Source organism: Malania oleifera, chromosome 10 (genome assembly GCF_029873635.1).
Source record: "Malania oleifera isolate guangnan ecotype guangnan chromosome 10, ASM2987363v1, whole genome shotgun sequence".
In the NCBI taxonomy this organism is placed as follows: Eukaryota; Viridiplantae; Streptophyta; class Magnoliopsida; order Santalales; family Ximeniaceae; genus Malania; species Malania oleifera.
Genome location: NC_080426.1, coordinates 886,265 through 906,632, shown reverse-complemented (window position 1 = coordinate 906,632; position 20,368 = coordinate 886,265). Strand labels below are relative to the sequence as shown.

The 20,368-nt window shown below is 35.1% G+C and overlaps 1 protein-coding gene across 1 annotated transcript; it reads right to left on the bottom strand.

Annotated features, from left to right (window-relative positions):
* Nucleotides 1-539: 539 nt before the first annotated feature.
* LOC131165511 (transcription factor RF2b) lies at nt 540-7,084 on the bottom strand. The gene is made up of 4 exons (XM_058123388.1): nt 6,322-7,084; nt 4,508-4,640; nt 1,772-1,856; nt 540-1,283 (listed from the first exon to the last, which is right to left on the bottom strand). The coding sequence occupies exons 1-4, from the start codon at nt 6,882-6,884 to the stop codon at nt 904-906; spliced, it is 1,161 nt and encodes a 386-aa protein (XP_057979371.1). The 5' UTR covers nt 6,885-7,084; the 3' UTR covers nt 540-903.
* Between the last annotated feature and the right edge of the window lie 13,284 nt (nt 7,085-20,368).

Sequence of the window (20,368 nt, the reverse complement as noted above, 5' to 3'; positions counted from 1 at the left end):
CCATAAAATATTTATCAAAGAAATAACATGAAAGACTCAAAACATACTTTCAAAGTTGATTTTCAAAATGACCAAACTCCTCCATGTGAGACGACAAAACTATAAACCCTGCAAAAATTGGATAAACGCATTTCATTACGCATGCTGTTCGCAACTCCACGATCTCTGCTCCCAGTGCTCCAACTGAAGTTGACCCTTCTCAGAATTTGGAGTTTCAGGGCCTTAATTTCATCGTATAAAATTAGATTTAAAATGTAATTTTAAATTTTACCCACATTCATGTAAACATATTCTATTTGTGCTGAGAGTCACAGCCCACGCATATTTTGGAGGCTTTCAGATCTTTCGTTGTGTAATTTGTAAAATTGATATAAAGTTCCATTAAATTTTTTCCGAGTCTGCAGAAATTAGAAAGAGGTAAAAGTAGACCTGAAGGCTGAAGCCCCATTGTTTGGTTTTAGGTACTCTCGGTGAAAATGCGGTGTTACCATTTCTGTAAACACCCTAGCTACTAGAAACATAAGCTGGGGCAGCATTCATGTCTAAATAGAAACATAAGCCATTTAATCTTCTCAAACTCACCAGAAAGGATTTAAAGTTTGAACACGGAACAGACAAAACACAAAGGATGCTTAGCGTACAATAATGCAACTCTCTACACCTTGAGACATTGCGCATTCCCAGTTCCCAAATGACCCCCTGTCGGAATTAAATATGGGACTGCTCATGAATTCATGAGACCTGACCAACCTACATGTTACCCAACCAAAATTTCCAAAACAAATTGCAACCAGAAAAGAGGGGGAAAAACCTCAAAATTAATGACTTGGGTTGTTGATAAGATGTTAGTCTATGAACAATCCAACAAATGAGCTGGGATCGGGTAGATCAGCAGATATTGAATTAAAATGTGCTGCTGCTTTCACTGGCAGAAAGGGAGGGGCCTTCTGACTTCACAAGGTGGGGGCCTCTGTTACTGATATCGAGCCCCTGGAAGCGACCCAGGGGATCCGGCTGCAGCATCTCCGAGAGGGCATTCGAGTGAGATCCTGCAAGAAGATGCGGGTGGTGGGGTGACATGTTGGGCTGGAACGGATGGAACTTTGGCACTTGCATGTTCTGGGAGTCCATCAATCCTGGCTGTGGCTGAAGGGAGAAAACGGAAGATTGGGTATAAGGAATATTATGGTGCATTCCTAGGTTGTATCTGTCTGAAGGGGTCATCATTTCTCCCGTGGCAATCTTGAGCCTTTCTACTTCCTGCTTCAGCGCTTCATTTAGAGCTGTTATAGCACAAATATAAACCTGATTAGAAATTACCTGCGACATGTGATGGCACGGAATAAATGAAATGCAATGAGGATTGTTGGATACGTATGAAAAAAGGTAGTTTTGCTACAATCCCAGAGCACCTTTTATATAAGAAAGATAGCATCACAGCATTGAATGACCAATTGACACCTTGGTATGACACAATTATGTATGTAAGTATATAGAGCGTTTAAAGTCCAATGCATTCTAGGGATGGTGTTTTCTATAGTTTGAGAGAAATCAATCTGAAGAATAAAAGGTGATCAGCTTTTCATCTTCAGATGATCACCACCCACTACAAAGAAAGAGCACAGCATATTTCTTGCTTGCATTATAATTAATAGAGTCAAAATTTACCCAACAAACATAATCAGTTTCTTTAAAAATAAAAGAAGATGCATGAAAAAGAGATTGTAAAATGAAGTGAATTGTTTTAAGAACAGGAATACATTGAACACACCATCACGTAGCTGAGCTTGTTGCTCCATAGCCTGTAACCGAAGCTTCAGCTCTGTGTTTTCAGTACTCAGGCCAGTTGTATCTCTCTAAAAAGGAAGACAATAAGTAAGATGAAACCTTAAGTAACAATCTAAAAAAGTACATACAAGCAGTCTTTGGCCCAAAAAGATTTATAATAATAATAATAATAATAATAACAATAACAATAACAAAATATAAGGCAGCTTCATAACATCAGAGGCTCTTAGTGATACTCTAGGAAGGATATACAAACACAAGAAGATACATGAGGCAAATAAGGAAAGAACAATTTTGAACAGGAAGTTCTCAAGTGAGTAGAATCAGCATATTTTCAGAGTCACCCAATTAAAATAAGAACAAATTACAAAACACCACTCGTACCTTCTTAAGAATGAATTATGAAATGACATGCTTGTTAAAACCACAGCACAATGATCTGAATGAACATGCTCATACAGCCTGCCAATTTCCCCTAATTAAAACTTTGAACATCTCATATAACTAAGTCATCCATACATGCTCACATGATGTGCAAGAGGATGATATTGGCTTCCTTAAGTAACAAAGATATGACTTGATAAAATAGGTAACCGATGAATGTGAGCCTATCACACATAAATGTAACAGAAGCATCAACTCTAAGACTCAATGCAACACTTATGTTCAAAATAAAAATGTAAGAATTCAGTTATTTTGAAGGAGGAGCTACAAAGGGCTAGACTGAATAATTCAAACAAATCTATAAAGGGGTGAGACCTTCCAGCAGTTGTTCAGAAACATTGGCTTAAAAATCTAAGGTTCCATTTGGTACATGGCATATCTATTCCTAGGAATAAGATGGAATACAATTAGAATGTAACAAGAGATTTTAAAAGAAGTTGCACATGCAAAATTTGTCAATTTCCCTAAAGAATTACAAAAATGCCACCATGTTTTTCAGTTTTCAAAAACTTGTATTGAAAGTTGGAAACCATCTTCTTACTACTTTCCAAAAATAAATTTTCATTTTTAATAATACTTGATATAGAGAGAATATAATAGAAAATGAATTTCCTTCTTATTTTCCTTTCCTTTCCTTTCTCCAAACAAAATCTTGATCAAACAATCCCTAGGAGTAGTTGATTTTAATTTGAATAAATTCCAAACATTTTACAACAATGTAATATAACCAACAGCAAAAATCAAGCCGTTATTACAACAATTTGGTGACTAAATCAATTTTTTTCTCTAGTTTGATTTGGGCTATCCTTCTATTAAAATAAATTTAACTAAAAATATAGACAAACAGAATAGCCCTTCATTGATGCCAATGGAACACCAAATAGTTTTTTTTTTTCCCCACTTAAACGGAACGGAAATGCACAAAAACACAACATACAAACAAAGAAGCTATTTCTACAACAATGTAATATAACCACAAGCAGAAATCAAGCGTTTATTACAACAATATGGTGATTGAATCAATTTTTTTTCTCTAGCTTGATTTGGGCTATCCTTCCAATAATATAAAGTTAACTAAAAACATAGACAAACAGAATAGCCCTTTATTGATGAAAATGGAACACCAAATAGCACCCTTTTTTATTTTTTCCTTAGACAACGGAAATGCACAAAAACACAACATACAAACAAATCCTAACATATGGCATTTTTCTTCCAATTTGCATGCTATCTAAAGGAAGACAACATGCCATTCATCTTAAAATAGCTAACAAAACCAAGTAGAAAAACCAATGTTGAGCACCTCACCACTGACAGAAGCACCAAGAAACAAATCACAGGTGACATTGCTCCAACTGAGACACATATTCCTTTTAAGCAATTTCCGAGTACGACAAGGGGACTTTTTGTCAAGAGAACTTTAATTAATCAAAGAAGCTATTTCTTAAGTCAATGACTGGAAGAAAATAAACAAACAAAATAATAGCATTTTAGAAATGTCTTGAAGAATTTTATTTTTTTCAAGAGAAAATATCTCAGAAAGGGAACCTTTTATTTTGGTGTTCCCTACATTGTTCCAAACATATGCTATACATAAAAATCCCAGTCATAAACCCATTCAAAAAATTAACTTCCATTAAGAATTGTCTGACTAAAATAGAGGAAGGATCCTATGAGTTAAGAAACACATGCTGACTTCTCTGGCTATTTTTTATGTCAGAAGTCCACATAATAGGGCAAATAGAAACATATCATAGGCATATACTCCATGAATCCTATTCTTGCCAGATCCTGCTCTCATCAAGTGATTCTTTATGTTTTCCACTTTTTATTTGCTTGTTGGGAAGGTTCAGATTGTTTCCATTATATAGCAGGTTGCTGCTTTTGAATGTGTTTGTGTGTGTGTATGCGATTGTGTGTGACAGTGTGTGTGTGAGAGAGAGAGAGAGAGATTATACAAAACTCCAGTAAAGAAAGGAGTATCAACCAGTAATATACAATTTCACAAGGGCACAAAACAAATCAAAGAATTGTTTTAACAAAAACCTGGAACAATGTGAGTTGTGCAGAAGGTTCAGATTGTTTCCATTATATAGCAGGTTGCTGCTTTTGAATGTGTTTGTGTGTGTGTATGCGTGTGTGTGTGTGACAGTGTGTGTGTGAGAGAGAGAGAGAGAGAGATTATACAAAACTCCAGTAAAGAAAGGAGTATCAACCAGTAATACACAATTTCACAAGGGCACAAAACAAATCAAAGAATTGTTTTAATAAAAACCTGGAACAATGTGAGTTGTGCAGAAAGAGTCGTTGCTTCTGTTTGAAGTGTCTGGACTTTTCTCTCTAGTTCTGAAATATAACGAGCCTTTCTCTCTTTTGAACGAGCAGCAGACTGCCGATTTGCTAAAATCCTGAATAAAATATGTACATGTCATAACTTGTAAGAGGAAACTCGTAGAACATAAGACCAATCCTCTCTCTAAAGGTTACAAGGTTTTTAAAACATTGGAGCAGAATTTCATGCAAAGGAAAGACACAGTCGTTTCTTCTAAGGAGCAGCACCTAACAGGCTCAAAAATATTGTAAGTTATGATAATGCAGTATGGTTAAAAATTTCAGGTGCAATTTGGCAACTTTTACAATGACATGAACTAATCTTGCCAAATAGAACATTTTTTGACAAAGGACAGGCAATAAAGCTGGATAAGAAGAGAAAATTCACAACCGAAAGAAATACTAACATGCAAATATTTATGCACCTAACAACTGACAAAAAATAGATGCTAATAAGATGTATGAAAATTACTTGAGTACGAATCACATAAAGCCCCATCAGAATTAGACTGTTTGCATCAAATGGTGAATCAAATTGCCAAGGATTGCAATGGATGTTTCAGTCTTTCAAGTGCCTAGAATAGGGATCTCCTCAAAAATCAGCTCGGCAAGGATGGAGTCACCCACCCAAGCATTCAAACTAACGCTTTTCTGCAAACTTTTGACATGGCATACACTTCACCACCACACTTGTTAAATTCTAGGTAACCCATTGCAACTCATTACTCATGGAAGAAAACCATGTGTCCACTAAATCTCCCATATACATGATAAAATTAGATAACATAGTGATGGAGAACTTTGGATAGTTATATGGCCGCTAAAATTTTTATGTTAGTTTGAGAAAATTTCTGGTTATTTTAGAAAGTTAGTTAATTTAGGATTATTTTGTGTTTTTTAAGTACTTTGGGGTTATTTTGTAATTTCTTGTTTTGTTGGGGTTTTATGTAAATATATGTTTTATTTGGTTCCGGGTACAAATCTCTCTCTCTCTCTCTATCGTGCAGCCCTCCCTCTCTTTCTTCTTCTTCCTTCTTACTTCTTCTTTCTTCTCCTTCTGTTCTTCTCTGTTTTGTCCCTAACTCTCTGCTGCCCTCTAATTTCTATTCTGTGGAAATTCTGCTTATATTCCAGTCCTGTTCAGTCATTCATTCTCTGTTCTGTTTCTAACCCCTCTTATTCTCCATTTCTCACCCATTCATCTCTTCTTCTCCCTATATCTCTCCCTTAGTTCTCCACCCATCTCTCTCTGACTCTGAAATACTGCCACTACATCACATAGTTATTTTGAATATGCGTTTCCTGGGCTGGAGACTTTTAATATTCACTTTCCTCTTGTGCCACCCAGCTACAATGGAACCGCAAAACAGTCTGGGAACAATGAAAAACATTCAAGTCATAGCTCAAGTGGGCAGGGAGGGGTTTAGAACAAAACTAAGTATCACCCTTTCCGGCAAAAGATTTGTATTATCCTTTTGAGCAAGTAGCATCAACGTTTCCACATAAATAAAAGTGACCCTTCACCAACCCAAAAGGCGACACTAACAGTAACCGACAACCTAATACGTAAGGAAAAGAAGGAGCATTATCACATTAACCGTAAAATCCATTGCACACTCACTTCAACCGAAAACAAGTTGACGAACTTTACTCTAGAAACGCATACACGATCAATTAATTATGAGAATCAACAAACAAAACACACGAATGTATGGAAAATTAACCGTAGAATTAATACTGGGAGAAGATTGAAAGCACCTCTTGGCTCGCTTGGGATCAAGCGACCAAAGCTCGGCGAGCTTGTCAGGTGCCATAGCCTTCTTAGCCTCTATGACGTCCCCGAACAGGCTCTCTCCTCTGGACATAGAAGAGCCATCCATCGAATTGCTGTGGCGATGCCGAGGTCGGCCGCTCTTCTCCGCATCTCCGCCGGAATCCGCCGCCGCCGCTCCTTCCGTTCCCTCTCCTGCACGGGCACCATAGGCATCCGCATTGTCGATCCGGAAATCGTCTGGATTTCCAGCGGCGGCGGCTGCAGCGGCGTCGTCGACTTTGGATCCGAACTTCTCGATGTCCATGTAAGTGCGGAAGAGGTCGTCTTCAGACCCGATCTCTTCGAAGCTGGCGGATGGCACGTCGAATGGATCGGAGAAGATGTCCAAATCGTCGGGGATCCGGAAATTGAGCTCCGAATGGGCTCGGCGATGGTGAGAGCCGCGGATGGAGAAGGACGTCGTCGCGGTGAATGGCTTCTGAGGGGGGTGGGTCTGAGGAGTTGGGTTGGGATTGGGGTTGGGGTGTAATGGATCTTGCATTTCCATGCTTGTTTCTGTTGGCGGGTGTGCGGGTGTCTCTGCCTCTGTCCCTCTCGCACTCTCTGTGCGTGCTGTTCTATGACAGTCTCATGGTGGCGTTGAGCGAGAGAGAGAGAGAGAGAGAGAGAAAAAAAGACGAGGGGAATGAAGAATGCGGAGACGACCACGCAAACCCCAAGTGTCAAGCCCCCAAGACGTTGTTCGTTAATTCTAAAATCGCGTTTGATAAATACGATTTATACCCAACTTCCAAAACTAATTCCCTTTCTTCTGAGAGAGCGCAAAGGGTCTCAACATATATTTTATTTTAGAAAAATTTAAAAAATATTTTCTACTATATTTTTATATATGAAATAAAATTTTTGAATGAAATTTTATTTTAATATATTTTAAAATTTTAAAAAACAAAGTTAATAACGTGTAGATTATTTTTTTCCTCTTCTAAATATTTTTCGAGTCTAAATAAGACCTTAACAATGCTTTTTACAAATAAAAAAAATTGATGGATAAAAATGAAAAGAGTAGAAGGTTAGAGAGATTAAAGCGAACAATAAAAATTTGTGCTATAAATACATGATTTCAATATAATTTATTAGAAGAATAAAAATATTTGATGTTTTGGCTCATTTTATACACGTGTAGAGACATGGAAAAATTATGATGAGAGAACAAAATTTACGCTTTAAATATATAATGACAATATAAACCGTTAGAAGAATAATAATCGACATGAAAAAATTACGACGAGACAAAAATTTATGTTTTAAATATATAATGACAATATAAACCGTTAGAAGAATAATAATTAATCGACATGGAAAAATTATGATGAGACAAAAATGTACACTTCAAATATATAATGACAATATAAACCGTTAGAAGAATAATAATCATTTGATGTTTTGCTCATTTTACACACGTGTAGAGACACGAGTGAATTTTGAGTGTAGGTGACTTTTCATGAAGCGCTTATTTATTTGTGACATTTTTCTATTCTGTGACTACTCTCGAGACTTGATGTTCCACTCATTTTATACACATATAAATTATTAAGAGAGATGCAAATTTGTAGTTTAATATATTAATTACAAAATAAATCATTAAAATAATAGACATTTTATATTTGACGCATTTTACACACTTGTAGAGACATTGACAAGTTATGAGCAGCGATGTCTTTTCATAAGATATCTCTTTATTTGCTACATTTTTCTATTTTGTCGCTACTCTAGAGACCTAAACTTATATGGGATCATAGGATTTCTAAAATACACATAAGAACAAAGCCATCAAATTACATTTAAATAGAGATAACGATTTCCTACATGCACTTTAGTTTTATGTTATCTATATCAAGACCAAAAAAAAGAGTCATTCATTATCCATTCAAAATAGTTGTTATATAAAATCGTTGACTCTAAAATTGTATTTGGACAAAATCTAATATAATTTTGTATTACTTTTTTTTACTAAACCTAAATATTTACTAAAATAAAATTGATTTGAACGGGTGGAATACAATGGGAGCATAGCTAGCCCCTCCAATTGGTTCAAGATTTACATTAATTCCTTACGCCGTAGTTTCTACTTCTTCCTTTTTTTATGTTGTACTTTAGAGACGAAATTATGACAAGGGATGCCAAATAATTACAATAAAAATTATTAGAAGAATAATAATTATTTGATGTTTGGGCATTTACAAGCATGAAGGCATGGATGAATTACGAGGAGAGATGACTTTTCATAATATATTTCTTTATTTACTACACTTCCCCATTCTTTGGCTGCCTTTGAGACTTTAATTCATACGGGATCTTAAGACTTCTAAATTAATCGATGACATCGAGATCATTAAATTACCTTTAAATAGTAATAATTATACCCTGTGTGCACTTTACTTCTATGTTATCTATATCAAGACAAAATATCATTTATTATCCATTTAAAATAGTTGTTTTGTAAAACCACTAACTCTAAAATTATGTGTAAGAGTCCAAATTTGGACTTAAATATTGACTTGCATGCATGTGGCCAAAATTCAATATATTTTTATATTATATTTTAATTATAAAATAACTATATTATATAAAAAGTTACACAAAGCTAGAAAATTGCTCATGAGCTCTCATTAGGCTAGGGCCAATCTAAGCCCCTGACCAAGTTGAATACAAGGAGATGCTAGCCCCTCCAATTGGTTTAAGATTTGCATAAATGGTTTAAGTTTTAATGTTTTCATTAATGTCATATTTGTCTTACAAAATAAAATTAGTTAGGAAAACAATAAGTCATAATTCAATATTATTTCATTCATATGTATCAAATATGTAATATGTGACGACCTGTTTATTTTCCTCATTTTTTTTTCCCATCAATATCATAATTCCTAACTCAGCAGATCATAGTACACCTGGACTCGTGGGTACCAGGGATAAATCAGAACACGGAAGCTTAAGCAGCAGGAAACATATAATCATAGTATTATAAACACAAAACATCCATCTCATTACACAAATACTAGAGTCACTACTTTCACTGTAATCCAGTATATACATCCCACAAATAAAATCTGGGGACATTTCCCACAAAAACCTAACTGTCCCTACACGACTTACCATTCAGAAAGGGTGGGTAACTGCTTTAGATCAGCGGGGCTTTTCCCGCTCTCCTATCTGGGGTTCCTGAAAAGTTTATAAAATTTAGGGATGAGACACCTCTCAGTAAGGGAAATTAACTAATATTAGTGTGTGACAACATGAGTAAACTGTGTTATACATATCCCATACAGAACATATCCAGTAACTGTTTTGTCAAATCTAGAAAAACATATACATATCAAATCATGGTAGAACATATTGTATTTTCATAAACATATCTCATCTCATATAGTAATAATAACATAAAAACATTCCTGGTAAGTTAACTGACTGTTGTCATGTATTACCCCCACATGACTAGGTTGTGTGGCCCAAAGGCGGGACCTGATAATGGTTGGCCGACCATTGCCAAGTCAAACATATAGTCTGTAAGTCCGATAGGTCTACTTGACCTGGTCCGTACACCAAGGGCGATCACACACACTTCTTAATAACCACATCGACCATCCAATTTCACACCACTCCGTACAGCGGCGTTAACACAATATCATGATCACGAAGACCATGGACACATAGCAACGGTACCGTGCAAGTGCTAACCTATATCAAGCCAACCAAGTTCTGATATCATATAACATATACAAAAACTGTGATACATAGATATCTCATATCATTTATTTTCACATTAATCATATCATTTTGCATATAAATGTGTATCATGAGAATCATCGGCCCGTACGCCAGCAAATCATAGCACAGCCCGTACGCCGGCAAATATACCATAACACAACCCGTATGCTGGAAAATCACATCATAGCACGGCCCGTATGCCGGCAAACATACCATAAAATCTCGGCCCATACGCCGATTTTCCATCATAAAAATCCGTATCATAATCACATTTTCAGAAAACAGTATCTCATAGCCATTTCTACTTATGCAACATTGAACAAGTTTTCCATATTCAACAATATTTCCCAAATATAAATCATAAATCATATATAAATATATTTATTTTCCAGGAATCAAATGCTATATATATACATTTTCTCAAAAAAACTAGTTTAGTTTATCCCCTTACTTGACCACTAAGAAAGCCCCCAAAATATTCTAGTCTAACTCCCGTAGGATTTCCTGACCGATACTCTGAACATGAAAACTCCCAGTATTAAACTTTAGTATTTTCATGCATACATCATTTCCTATAACTATCGCAAGACCAAATATGGCTTAAAAAGTCTTACCTCAACTCAGGGATGATTTCCAACTCGCTTTCACCAATGATTCGCTCTGACAGATTTGGAGAGAACTTCCCCAGGAGCGTCGTGGTGACTTTGATTTGTCGATCCAGAGTAAAACTGGCCCAGAATCGAAGAGAGAGAGAGGAGAGCGAGAGGGGCGCTGAAAATGACAAAATATCCCGGTTTTCCACTATTTATACTGCCAGATTCGTCGACGAATCCTTCAGTAAATTCATCGACGACTCCCCGTATTCATCGACGAAATTTAGTCTGCCCCAGAACCTCTCTCGGTATTTTCTCGTCGACAAATCCCTGTATTGGTCGACGAATTTCCTTATGTACTCGTCGACAAAGCCCTGTATTCGTCAACGAGTTTCCTTATGTACTCGTTGACGAAGCCCTGTATTCGTCGACGGGTTCTGGCAATTCCTTGAAATTATTATTATTATTATCCTCAATTATTATTATCTCCAAAATGCGATGTCGTCGACGAAGTCTACCGCCTCCTTCTGTTTTTTTTTTTTCATTTCTCTCTTTCTTAGTATTTAAATATCATTATTTTCCTTATCATTACATTATAATTTTGCATCATATTTTAGAGTATAAAATTAAAAAAATTACATTTAAAATAGTATGCAATTTAATAGAACTTAATATAATTATATACTACATTTTAATTGTATAAACATAACACTAGTTACTAGTTTCAAACCCTCCAAAAGATATATATTTTTTTTAGCCAAATGGATGCAAGTTGACTCCCTACACACACACATATCATCTAGACTCCATTTTCATGAACCATTTTATTTGATGAGATAAAATCGAAAAACAAGAAAGAAATTACCTTTTTTTTCTTTAATATTTTCTATGTTAATGGGTCTTAAATCCGAGTGGAGTGGTTACAACTATTGTCATTGACCTCAAATATACTCGTTCATTTAAGTTTGAAATTATTGCAACCAACTCCAAATTTTAACCTACCCTTTTTCGGTTTTCATTGGCAATAACTTCCTTAGACTTTATGTAACGCCCCGACCCTTTATACGAACCCAGAGTGCTACTACACATACGTTAGACCTGTATCTGATAAAGATACATAAACAACTCACCGTAAATAGGGACAAATAGGTGTATCTCATACATATCTGTATTCATGCACAACGGAAAACATAAACATTCTTGCGGGATTCTATTAGACATGTACCAGAGTTCTATCTGTATTTTTCAGTACATAAGATCCATACTTAAAATATAAACTGTATTACATCCCCTCACATTCAACCAAGCTAATAATCTAGTACTGATACAAAAACTTACATCTACTAACAAGACTCTACGCACCAAAGTCCCTCTAGAAGACTAGGACCGACGTCCTGTAGGATTTGAAACAAAGGTTGTAAGATTAGGGTGAGACACTTCTCAGTAAACATAACTACATGAGTTTATTCCAATTAGAAACAGTTGCACAATATCACATTCACAATATTGTACTATAGGAGATATATAAACATAATTCACCATCATTATAGCGAGAGTTCCCGAGGTTAGGGTAGGATACAAGCCCGTACACTATACGATACTTCCACACGGTACTCAACCCTGTGACTTTACCCATTTTAGTTTTTAAATCATGTATATGAAAATTTAGGACAATGCTCAGGTTTGGAACTTCATAAATATGCCTAATTACCCTGTGGCACGGGTTGTCCCTTGATAAAATCTAACAGGACCCTATTCGTGTAGGCATTGTCAAGCATCACATATATAGTCTGACTGCCCCACCTGATCCATTATTTCACCAGTGGACCCACACTCTTCCAAGCCAACTATCTCGATACCCACACTGATTCACACGTATGGTTGCACTGTACCTCCAATTAGCAACGGAACCACGCCTCAAACTATTTAAAGGTTCATATAATCTGGAGTGTCTTTCAAATCCTTTAGTAACAAGTTGTGGTCCTAATTTATCATATATATACTTTACAATGAAAACATAACAACCTGTGCAATTCAAATAATTTCACAATTGCAATCACGCAATCTTTCATGCATTCTTTCTTTCTTTCAAACTGTGGTGTTAACCAATACAAATACTCTCGGTTCAACCCTTTTTACATATAAAGCTCGGTGATTGACCGGCACCTATTTTTCATATTTTCAGATAACAAAATGGAACTTCGGTTCTCATAGTTCATTTACAAGTATAACAGTTCAATACATTCCACTTCATATCATATGTCGCGCTTGTTTCTTCAAAATCCGTTATATATAGTGTATAACTCAAAAAATACCATATGGACCGCAAACACGGGTATCAAGCAGCTCCTACTTTAGGTTTAAAACAAATAAAGTAGTTTTGGAAAGTTTGAAGTTCATATGCCAAAACCTTTTTTTTTTTTTTTCCAAAAATCATAAAATCGTAAGAAACAACATTTATACCTGGTAAAACTTTACAAATAAGCAATCAAAACGTGCATAAAGACATAAGCTAACTTTCTAGCAGTTTAGTTTTCTAAATATACTGATGTAAACAAATCCACTTACCTTAATCCCAAAAACCAAAACACGAATGAATCGATCCAAAACAACGACACGGGATCTCCGAAACCTAAAAATCGAAGAACAATTCTTCACTATAATCTCGACTACTACATATCTACCAAACCAAAAACAAAATCAGATCCTTACCTCGATTTTAGGGAAAGAACCCGAAAATCCTCAGAACGAAAATCTGATTTGCTATAACTGTAGAGATTCTCCTCCTAATCCACGTAGCGACGTCGGATTGTTGATTCCAAAAACAGAATGCACGAAATCTTAGAGAGAGAGAGAGAGAGAGGGCTGGTTCGAGTTCTAGAGAGAGAAAAAATATTCGAGTTTCTTACTCATTAAGCAAACTAAATGATATTTATAAACAAGGTTGACTCAGCTAGACTCGTCGACGAGTTGGAGTTCTCGTCGGAAGAAGGGCGTTCGTCGCCGAGAGAATTACCTCGTCGATGAGTCTGAGATTTCATAATTTTCAATAATCCCTCGGTCTCTTCTAGTCGACGGGCCTTTGCGTCTCGTTGCCGAGCAACAAAAGAGACTTCGTCGACGAGTAAAGGAGCGTCACCGACGAATTTCCCTACTCTTTTCTTTATTTATTTTCTGGATTCGAGTCCCTACACTTTATCCTTTTATTTATTTTTTCAAATTTGAAGTTATTTTATGTCAGGAATACTCTACTTACCGCTCTATTGCTACCAAAAATCGAACGACTTATGTGGATCGTCCTTCAACTGTGATTACCTGAAAGGAATCAAATAATAATGACTTAAAGGACCCATGGTATACTCTGGGATCACTCCGATGCCTAAGTTAGGAACTATGGAAGGCTTTAGATTGCTACAATAATAGAAAAGTGAGAGAGAATAAGAGGTTTACCTTGTTCTGAAATTTCGTTTTTATAGTGGTGAAGGTATGCTCTCCTTCAGCTTGGGATTTATGAACGTGTCATTATGTATAACAATCTCAAAAATAATATACATGTAAGTGTAAAAAAAATTAAAAATTAAAATTAATTAATTAATTAATTAATAATAATAACTATTAATTAAATAATATAATATAATAATATTTTATATATATATATATATATATACATATAAAAAGTGTAGAGACCCGAACTAAGAAAATAAGGAAATTAAATAAGAAAAGGGAAAATGGGATTTTAGCAGGCTTCGTTGACGAACTCCATGTTCTCATCGACGAAGATTCTTCTAAAGTTCTTCACCGAAATTTAGAGTTTCGTCGACGAAAAGATCCAGAACGTCCAGAAAATATCAAGCTTAGGGTTCATCGATAAGGCCCTTCCTTCGTCGACGAATGACCTTGTGTGGCTCGTCGACGAATTTGACCAGGTCAAGAGACATAAATAGATTTTCAATTGCTTCATGATTAAGAAATCAAAATATCTCTTCATCTCTCTCTATAACATGCGCTCACTCTCTCTCTCTCTCTCTCTCTCTCTCTCTCTTCGATCCTTCGTCATTCATTGCCCGTTTCAATGATCGGAGGTTACCATAAGGATCAGGGAGCGAAAATCTACAAATCTAGTGGAGAGGATTCTCGATTTCGAGAAAAAGTTAGGGTTTGATTTTCGAGCATCTTGGGTGTTTTTTAGGAAATAGGTAAGAGACTTATATTATGTCAGCTATGTTTATGAGTTCTAATGGATTGAAATGTTAAAATGGATTTTAGATAAACAATTAAGACTTTTCTAGGGTTTCCGGGCCTAGGGTTTGGTTAGCCAACTTTATTTTCAAAACCAACTATTTAAATTTAAGTATGATATTTTTAAAAATATAGTATTGTTATTTATGAACGTTTTTATCAGTTGGAAAGTTGTTATTTCAAACCCTAGACTTGTTTTAAAATCAACTAAAGATGGTAGGGTTGATTATCTCCATTTTTCCCGTATTTAACTATATATTTATATTTAGTAAAATAATAATCTGGAGATATTTATAACCCGTTCTAGTAGCAGTATGTATGTTCTCAAGCAGATGAGTTATATATGAGTTACCAGGAGAAAATTGTGTGGCATGAGTATATTTTTAATTGACATTAAATGAGCAGGTTTTGTATAATACTAAACTATAATGACTATAAGCCGAGATGAGAAATATGATGGCTATATGCCAAGAGAAAATAAGAGATGAGATGAAATGAGATGTGACGGCTAAATGCCGAATTTATGATACACCAATTTTTACCGAATCGGTATCTGACAGATATATTTTACAGAGATATGTACAACGTAATAACCCAAAAAAAGATGTAGAATAATCATAATGGTCATTTAGTTAGTATCAAAACGAAAGTGTTTTTCTGTTAAGATTCTTGATTTCATGTTTGATGCCTAAGAAAAATCTTATTTAAGCGAGTGCTCAGAGACCATTGTGACTCAGTCGCTCCCTGGAGGTCGGTTTGGTCAAAATGGAATTTCATAGGATAAATAGGGTAGACACTGTTTGTATACGTAACTAAGTTCATATACATAAAATAATATTTTGACTAACATAATTTGTAGAAATATATGATTAAATAATAATAATAATAATAATAATAATAATAATAATAATAATAATAATATAGGTATCCTATGTGGGGCCCACAAGACCGTGTGGGGCTCATATGAGTTCCGAAGCTATGTGGGGGTCCACATGAGTCTCGAAACTGTGTAGGGCTCATAAAACCGTATGAGGACTATTGGAGTTATGTAGGACTCACTTAAGTCTCAAAGTTGTGTGGGACCCACAAATGAGTTTTTGAAATTCTTACTTAATTCTTTTTAAAAAAAAAAAAAAACTAAAACATAACTTAAAACATACCCCCCCCTCTTGGGAATACACCAAAGTCAATAGTATGTTTTTCGCTGTGTATGTTTATGTAGTTCACTATGGAACACCCGTTTTTCCCTTGTTAGGGCGGGTTGTATACGTTTGGTATCAGAGATATGTGTGTATGTGATGTATGTTCAATGGCACTCCGGGCCCAATGAGAGGGTCGGGGCGCTACAAAAAGTAAAAGGATCAGGATCATATTGTCCTCTCTTTTCTTCTAAAGACCCCCCTTATGTTCTCTCTCCCCTCTCTCTCTCTCCCTTTCATCCCACTTTCTCAAATTCCCTTTCCTTCTCTGCAAAATTTGAAGGACGAGAATTTCATCTTTTGCACGCTGTAGGCAATACTCCAAAACTAGTGTAAGTGGACTAGATTATGTCAGATTTGATTTTAAAATATGTCTGATTTAAATTGATTACATAAATTTAATTATATCTAGGTTATTTAAATATATGCCTGAATTAAATTAAACTGCGGGGATTTGATCATATTTTTATTGTAATTATATCCGATAAATTTGAGTATATGAATATGGTGATATTTGTTTTATTTAGATATATACTTGAGTAAAAACTGAAGTGCGTAGATTTGACCATGTCCGTTTTATTTAAATATATTTGAGTTAAATTAAATAGATGGAATTGATCATACCCTCGTTTTTATTTAAGTCTACCGAATAGATATTTATAAGAATTTCTCAGGTAATTTATGAAATTATAATTATTATACAAATCGAGTGACATGAGTTTATTTTATTTTATTACATAATTGAGCAAGTTTGGGATTTTTGCGGTGGTATGCCTATTACGTGATTTATTGCAAATATTGATGCGATTTTATTACAAATTTTATGTCGAAAAAATGATCATATTATTATACTGGTTAATCGCATAAATTGTAGTTATATGTTTTAAGAACCCTGATGACCCTAATGTGGTGAATGCTCGGTATTGTAGCTATGAAAGAATATTAGTGCAGTCACACTGTTGTGGAAGTGTTGGCAGTGGATAGTGGATTTGTCCAGGGAACACACTTGGTTCCGGACCAGGATGTGATAAGAAAATCGCACTTACAAACATAATGTTTTGATTTAACTTTGATCGGCCAACCAAACTAAGTCCAGTTTTCGAACCATACAACCCGGTCTTGGGGGTTAAACATGACATGCATCGGCCAAAAGAAGTCTTTTATACATATTTGGGTGTTTATGTGATTATGACCATTCAATAAGTTTAAATGATGTTTTGGAGGAAAGTACGTATATTCATTTATAAATGTGATCGACAGTTTACAAATGTAATTTTGATTAAAGTAAAATTATTATTAAATTATTTTGACACTAAACCTTATTTTAGCCACACGCTGATAATAATCTAATCTTTTTTTACTGAGAGGTGTTTCACCCAATTATTATGATATATTTCAGATACCTTGAGAAGCATGGTCGAAATCAGAGTAGCATAGCGGAAGCGTGGGTGGGATTAGAAAGAACTATTTAGGACAGTATTAAATTGTTTGATGTTTTCGAATTTTTAAGGATATATTAAATTTGATATTGCAGACATTGTTGAAAATTATGTAATTAGTACTTTGGTAATAAATGTATTTTAGGTCTTCCACTGTAAAATTAGTTATAGGTCCGAGTTACTACATTATGTCTTTAAGGGTTACAAGTAACTCATGGGTGGTTATGTAAGACACTAAATGCTATTAAAATGGTGGCCTTATAACTGTTCGCCTCTATAAGCACACTTATTGTAACGACCTACTTAATTTATTGGACTTTTTTTTATACTATAATATTCTACATGCTTTGATATCATACTGAGGGTAAACTCAATCATTAGCCTAAGCAGCAAGAAGCAGAAATCACATAACATTCATAACCATAGGTAAATATATACAATACCAAGCCACACTGAAGCCCCTCTATCTGATAGGGCACTACTGAAGCCCCTCTATCTGCAAGCCTGGTCTGCTCGCCTACCTGGATCATCTGAAAAATGATTCAACACTAGGATGAGCCAACACTCAATAAGACGAAATATGCTATTACTAGTGTGTGGCAAATGAGCTACAGTATTATGAAAATTTGTTTTCATATAATCATGTATAATTGGATATGTAAATACAGTACAAGTGATAAAATCCACCCTTTCCATGTTGCTTAACATATCAGTATTAAGGATTACTATTCAAAATACTTCTAGTCTACATAAGTATGTTCCCTGTTTCTGTAAATCTGTGCATACGTAATAATAACTGAAAACTTTCCCTGTGGATAACTGTGTGTCATGATTTAACCCCTCATGACAGGGTTGTGCGGCCCGTAGGCGGGATTTACCCTAACTGGCCAACCAGGAATAAATCACTATACTCCATCGGTCTGATCTGCTCACCTCAACCCATATCTGATGGGGAGCCTGTCCACGTCAAGGGCCTAGGTGATCGACCTACTACCACGTATTATCTAAATAGGTGGTTGCACTCATAACATAACATAATATTTGTAGCAACGGTACCGTGCTCTATAATTGCATAGTCCAACAGGGTCTGATACTATATAAAATATCTCTATATACAACTATCTAATTTACCATGATTCTAAAATAACCGTAATTACCATGATACTGAATAAACTGTACTGTAATTCATATATCATAATATTGAAAACTATATAATCATAATATTGAAGACTGCATAATCATAATACTGAAGTTCATATAATCATGATATTAGAATTCGTATAATCATGGTACTGAAATACGTAAAATCATGGTACTAAAATACATAAAACATATCTCCGTACTACATATTCATATTCTCAAGCCACACCATACTTTAATACATAATTTTTGATAATTTAATAAACTGTATAATATTTCAAAATTTCCTAACATAGCATATTTCCCTTACCTGACTATTAGAAAGCCCCTATGGTTTACTGGCCTAACACTCGCAGGGCCTCCTACATAACACCCTGAAAATAACATTTGCCAGAACATAATATCAGTATTGTAACGACCCAAAATTTATTCATATTCAAATATTAAAGAGAGAGGAAATGGAAACAGAAACAGAAAGAGGCAGTAGGTTTGCTGGTAATAATGATAATAATAATTTCAAGGAATTGCCAGAACTCGTCGACAAATACAAGGCTTCGTCAATGAGTACATAAGGAAACTCGTCGACGAATACAAGGCTTCGTCGATGAGTACGTAAGGAAATTCGTCGACGAATACAAGGCCTCGTCGACGAAAAAATACCGAGAGGGGGTATGGAGCAGCCTGAATTTCGTCAACGAATACAGGGACTCATCAATGAATTTATTGAAAGACTCATCGACGAGGTGACGTGTCTCGTCGATGAATCTGGCAGTATAAATATTTGAAAACCGAGATTTTTATCCATTTACCAGCGCCCCTCTCTCTCTTTACGAATCCTCCCCCTTCTCTCTTCGATTTCGGTCCCACCAGTCGCCGGATCGACGATCCGAAGCTACCACGATACTCCTGGAGGAGTTCTCTACAAGTTTGCCGGAGCGGATCATTGGGAAAACAAAGTTGAATTTCATCCCAAATTCAGGGTAAGGTTTTTTATCTAGATTTTGGCCTTATGACAGTTATAGGAAATTATGTAAGCGGAAAAATACTAATATTTTGTTATGGGATATTGTGTTTTCAGGATGTTGAATTAGGAATCCTGCGGGTATAGAGCCAGCATTATATAGGGGCTTTTCAAAGTTAAGGTAAGTGAAATATGCTATGCTAGGAGTTTTAATAAAGTTAATAGTGATTTTATAGATGTATATTTATGCCAGTTTATTATACAATTTTTATCAAATATGAGTTTAAATGATTGTGTGGCCTAAGTGATTTTCATGAGATGAAGTAATTTATATAGTTTTTATAATATATATATCATACTATACAGAATGCATGGAAGTAAACAGTATGTATAGTTTATATGGTTCTTCTCAGTATATGAAATTATACAGAATATACAGGTGTAAATATAGATATATATTCACAGAAACTATATAGAGAAATTTACATGCATATACAGTATTCTAACGAACAATTTCATGAAACATATAGATACATATATATGTATACACGCATACAGTTCTATTCATATCAATATTTATATTACAATCTTATACAGAACAGTACACACAGAGTTTTGGCATGCCATGTTCCTATTACCATAACATACAGAGTATACAGACAGAATATATAGACTGAATATGCAGACAGAGATAC

What these genes read in the sequence shown, in the direction of transcription:
- LOC131165511 (XM_058123388.1), bottom strand. Translation starts at nt 6,884, where the DNA reads ATGGAAATGCAAGATCCATTACACCCCAACCCCAATCCCAACCCAACT. An exon ending in CACAACTCACATTGTTCCAG is followed by an intron (nt 1,857 to 4,507) that starts GTTTTTATTAAA and finishes CTTCCTTTTTAG; the next exon opens with AGAGATACAACTGGCCTGAG. An exon ending in ACAAGCTCAGCTACGTGATG is followed by an intron (nt 1,284 to 1,771) that starts GTGTGTTCAATG and finishes GTGCTATAACAG; the next exon opens with CTCTAAATGAAGCGCTGAAG.